General features: G+C 34.6%; 1 protein-coding gene across 1 annotated transcript in view; it reads left to right on the top strand.

Annotated features, from left to right (window-relative positions):
* The first annotated feature begins 3601 nt into the window (after nt 1-3601).
* The window catches only part of LOC100632709 (S-methyl-5'-thioadenosine phosphorylase-like), a 6041-nt gene continuing 3868 nt past the window's right edge, over nt 3602-5774 (top strand). Inside the window, exons 1-6 of the mRNA XM_011406792.2 lie at nt 3602-3704; nt 3754-3840; nt 4003-4061; nt 4110-4383; nt 4447-4686; nt 4784-4941. Coding sequence (XP_011405094.1) covers nt 3690-3704; nt 3754-3840; nt 4003-4061; nt 4110-4383; nt 4447-4686; nt 4784-4941 — 833 coding nt within the window. The 5' untranslated portion in view covers nt 3602-3689. The remainder of the gene's footprint in view (nt 3705-3753; nt 3841-4002; nt 4062-4109; nt 4384-4446; nt 4687-4783; nt 4942-5774) is intronic.

The raw sequence follows: 5774 nt of genomic DNA, 5'->3' as shown, positions 1-5774 counted from the left end.
CTCTAGAGGATCCCCTTCTTTACACTATTATATATACAATGGTATTAATGGGTTTTTGCGATTTTAGACACTTTACAATAATTATGAAAGAATTTGAAATACTCAAAGACAGATTGAAGAAGGGAAGAAAAGAGTCACAGTGTAAACTGTACGGACATAGAGCAGCTAAACTAACACACTAAGATAAACTATACACCCATTACTAGAATAACTAATGGATAATAGGGGAAGAGAGAGAGGGGGAGGGAGAGGGAGAGAGAGGGGAAGAGAGAGGGGGAGAGGGAGGGAGAGGGAGAGAGAGAGGGGGGAGGGACAGAGAGGGAGGGAGAGAGGGGGGAGGGACAGAGAGGGAGGGAGAGAGGGACAGAGAGAGGGGGGAGGGCAGAGAGGGAGGGAGAGAGGGAGGGAGAGAGAGACACAAATACTATAGAGGATGTTATTAGAAATGGTCAAAAGGAAATTAGCAAATTGAACTAAAGGAAATTAAAAAGGGAAGGTCAAACAAAACACACTACCAAGATGAAAATTAAAAATAAAATAAACAGCAACAGGAGACGGAGAGACATACACATGTTACATGTACATATATGTACATGAGAACATGTAGAGGGGTAGAGTACACTAGAGAAACAAGCCGCCTTTCACTATCAATGTTATCTTACAGTCGGTACTTGTGTTTATTGACATTGTTAAGATGTAGAATGATATCAGACAAGATCAGGTTTGATAATGTCACTGTCTCCTTCTCTCTCTCCCTAACATTGTATTATCAATTGAATTATGTCTACTCCATTAATCTAATAGAACCATATTAGGAGGTTATAATGAATAGAAATATGACGAGTTAATGGCTTAATTAATGAGAGGGTTATTATAAAGAGGAGAGGGAGCAATGTGTATCAGTTATTGTTAGTAAATGAAGCAGAACAATTCACAGAAATCATAGTAAAGCTATGTATACATAGATACTGTACAAGATGATTTATTGGCGAGGAATCAAGATTGGCGATTGACGGTTCAATAAAGAAATCGCCAATATAAAATCCGCCATTTTGTTTCAAACTAAGCATGGCAGATTATGGCACACGGCACAAAATTGCCAATATAAAATTCGTCAATAACTTTCTACAAGCAAATTCGCTAAATATTCCTCCTGCCAATAAATCATCTTGTATTGTAGTATGTATGTATAGACAGTATGGATACATAATGTACATATTAGTTTCATATATAAGGTAGTATAGGGTAGTATAGGGTAGGTGTATGAGAGTGTGTGTGTGTGTGTGTGTGTGTGTATCTAGTTCCTGTTGGTTACTCATGCTAGTCACATGCACTACCATATAAGGAGATTGTTATTAGTAGCGTAAGCACAGTTAGCACACACTCTTACTTACTCACTGTAAATGAACAATTAGAGAAAGAGAGAGAAATATAAACTAGGACAAAGGAATAAACAAAGGAGAAAGAGAGAGAGAGAGAGAGGGAGGGTGGATCAAAGGAGGGTAGATCAAAGGAGGGTGGTGTATGGGTGTCAGTTAGCAGGTGGTATATGATATCAGGAAGAGGGTGAATTATGATAACATACTAATGAAGAATACTGTATACATAATGAAAGAATAATGTTAGCTGAAGATAATAAGAATAACACTAGAACAAGAGAAAACATAACTGTAGACACTATAGGTCTGTGAAGTAAGGGCAGGGCGGCTACAGGAAAACATGACAGCTGCTATTGACTAACATGTACATATACAATATATGAACAATGTATATTGTGTATGCATTGTATGTGTATATCTATATAGAGAGACAGTGTGTCTCCAGTGAATAGATGGTATATTTAGTGGTCAGTGAATGACATTGTGTGTGTAACAGATCAACAATAGATTAATGACCATCCACTGATAACATCATATACTACTGTTAGTTGTAGGTATGGTCTAATTTTGATGCAATGGGGGGATTGGATCTACTGATTACAAATTTTTTAAGTTGCTCTAAAATTGGGCCAAACAAAGTCCATGGTCTTAAGCTGAATTTTGTCAAAAATTAAAGGAAGAGAATTCTCCATTTTTATAATTTTTCCTGATACATATACATGTTCTTATGTTGCGTAGAAAGTTTCAGCTGATTCCGATCACATTTGGATTTTTTAGGAATTTTTTAATTTGCTCCAAAATCGGGTCAAAGTCCCTGTACTATAGTACATGGTCTCGGACCAAATTTCGCCAAAAATTAAAAGGAGAGAATTCTCCATTTTTATTACATTTCCTGATGCATATACATGTTCTTATGTTGCGTAGAAAGTTTCAGCTGATTCCGACCAAATTTGGATTTTTTACAAACTTTTTAAGCTGCTCCAAAATCAGGTCAAAGTCCCTGTACTATAGTACATGGTCTCGGGCCAAATTTCGCCAAAAATGAAAAGGAGAGAATTCTTAATTTTTATAACATTTCCTGATACATATACATGTTCTGATGCTGTGTAGAAAGTTTCAGCTCATTCCGATCAAAACTAAATTTTTACTAAATTATCGGATCAAAGTCCCTGTACTATAGTACATGGTCTCGGATTAAATTTTGCAAAAATAAAAAAACGAAGAATTCTTCAATTTTATTACATTTAAAAAATGCATATACATGTTCTCATGTTGTGTATTAAGTATCTATTACTAGAGGATAATATCATGTTATTCTCTCATGGAATGAAAGGCGGAAATCATAATCATATTCATGAATTTAATGATATTCATAGTTTACAACTCAATAGTTAATGATATTCATTACCTGTTGTTCCCATTCTTTTGTTAGTCCCTCAGGAAATGATAACGTTATTCATAGTCTTAACGATATTCAGTACCTCTATGAAGAAATAGAATTTTAAAATCAAACAATTAAACAGGAAATACATACTTTGATGTGTATAGTGCATGTACATGTATTCCATTAGCTTAGAAATACATGAAAATAATAATAAATATATTTAAGATGCTGATGATAGATTCGTAACATTGGTACTCATATTTCCATTGTTATAAAAACAATAAAAAATTTAAACTATTTTTTTACATATTGAAAATAATAGAAGCACTGGAATTAATTGAAATACACTAAAATCAGTAGCTACATTACATTCAATAATTGTGTTAGTAATATTTACTTTTATTTGTGTAGCATAAAGGACGCTTTAGCCTCGAGAAAGGAGAGAAAAGTTGAAAAACAAGTAGTAGAGATTTTACCAAATCCGCCATTTTAAAATTGAAAATGATCACGTGATCACACGTGATCAAAATATCCGGATATGAATATGTCCGGGTACTCTGATGACGTCACTGCAATAAACGGGATGGTCACGTTCGGATACTTTAACCACGTGGATATTTTAGAAATATAAAAATTAATTAATTAGGCTGTGTTGTTTTCTAGGTTTTTTTTCTTATTTATCAAACTTATAGCTTTCTTATTTATACATAAATAAATATAATGAAATAGGTTTAAGTAATATAGCTAATAATTTGAGTGGATTACTAAGTATAAAGAATTTTCCTTGCATATAAATTTATAAATTCCGACAACTTGGAGACCACACCCTCCGGACGTAAACAAGCTCCGTTTACTTCAACCACGTGCTACCATCACCTTAATCACGTGACCCAGACAAAAGCATTTTAGTGTGAAAAAAACTGGAAATGAGCTCAGTTAAGGTAATAAAAAATTAATAATGAGTTAATTAATTATTAATTTCATTAACAGATAGGTATAATTGGAGGTACTGGTCTGGATGATCCTGATATTCTAGCAAAAAGAGAAGAAAAGAAAGTGACGACTCCTTTTGGAGATGTAAGACACCATTTTGATTGATAGGGTGGAGCTTTAATTATTAATAATAAATATGGTAATAATTTTGCCTTAAATTTATTAATTTTTGACGTCAAAGTGCACAACAATATTTTCATCTAAAATTTAATGAATTTATTAATTATTATTATTTATTTCCTATAGCCTTCAGATTCATTAGTAACTGGTGAGATAAGTGGAACACCTTGTGTACTATTAGCAAGGTACAGTACCATCAGATAATAATAATAATAATATTAATATTAATACAGACATGGTCGCAAGCACACCATATCTCCTTCTAATGTCAACTATCGTGCCAACATATGGGCCTTGAAGGAAGAGGGTTGTACCCACGTACTGGTGACCACTGCCTGTGGGTCACTCAGGGAAGAGATCAAACCAGGGGACCTTGTGATACTGGACCAGTTTATTGACCGGACGATTAAAAGAGAGAATAGCTTTTATGATGGAACTACTAACTGTCCAGTGGCTGGAATATGTCACCTACAAATGGACTTACCTTTCTGTGAAAAGACAAGACAAGTTAGTTTATTTTAAATTAAAAGAACAATTTTATCATCACGATTTTTCTCTCCATTTCTCCAGATATTAATATCAGTATGTGCTGAACTGGGTCTGTCCCACCACACTAAAGGCACCACTATCACTATTGAGGGCCCAAGGTTCTCCACTAAAGCCGAGAGCCTCTTATTCCGTCAGTGGGGCGGACATATTGTGAACATGACTACAGTACCGGAGGCGTGTCTTGCAAAAGAGGCGGGGCTTTGCTACGCTAGTATAGCACTACCAACTGACTATGACTGCTGGAGGGATACTGGAGAACCAGTAATGGGGCGGGGCTTATAATGAGGGCGGGGTTATTATGAATTATTATTATTAAAGAATTATTAATTACTATTATTATTATTATTTGTTGCATTAGGTTAATGTGGCGCTTGTTATGAAGACTTTGGAAGAAAATGGAGAAAAAGCGAAAAATTTACTCCTCAAAGCAGTGCCAGCCATTGCTAAAGAAGAATGGACTCAAACTCTGAAAGACAATCAAGTAATTGAACCTCACAGCATAAGGACATTAATAATGTATTAGAAAATGTAATAAAAATTTGGGGTGATTTTGGAGCCATTTTTGGAAAAAACCATGGGCTATAGCCTTGGGTAATTTTCAGATTTTTGCCATTTTCTTAAAATGGCCGTAACTTGAAAAATTGAAGTCAGAATCAGCTCAAACTTGCTACACAGCATAAGGGCATCAATATGTATCAGAAAATGTAATAAAAATTTGGGGTGATTTCGGAGCCTTTTTTTGGAAAAAACTATGGGCTATAGTACAGGGATTTTTTCAGATTTTTAATGTTTTTTTAAAATGGCCGTAACTTGAAAAATTGAAGTCGGAATCAGCTCAAACTTGCTACACAGCATAAGGGCATCAATATGTATCAGAAAATGTAATAAAAAGTTGGGATGATTTTGGAGCCATTTTTTGGAAAAAACCATGGGCTATAGTACAGGGATTTTTTCAGATTTTTAACGTTTTCTTAAAATGGCTGCAACTCGAAAAATTAAAGTCGGAATCAGCTCAAACTTGCTACACAGCATAAGGGCATCAATATGTATCAGAAAACATAATAAAAATTTGGGGTGATTTTGGAGCCATTTTTTGAAAAAACCATGGGCTATAGTACAGGGATTTTCTCAGAATTTTGACGTTTTCTTAAAATGGCCGTAACTCAAAAAATTGAAGTCAGAATCAACTCAAACTTGCTACACAGCATAAGGGCATCAATATGTATCAGAAAACGTAATAAAAATTTGGGGTGATTTTGGAGCCATTTTTTGAAAAAACCAGTGGGCTATAGTACAGGGATTTTTTCAGAATTTTGACGTTTTCTTAAAATGGCCGTAACTCAAAAAAT

The sequence above is a fragment of the Amphimedon queenslandica genome, unplaced genomic scaffold (genome assembly GCF_000090795.2).
Source record: "Amphimedon queenslandica unplaced genomic scaffold, v1.1 AMPQUscaffold_13311, whole genome shotgun sequence".
NCBI lineage: Eukaryota > Metazoa > Porifera > Demospongiae > Haplosclerida > Niphatidae > Amphimedon > Amphimedon queenslandica.
Note: the sequence above shows the minus strand (reverse complement) of the source record. Positions and strands in the feature narration are given on the sequence as shown.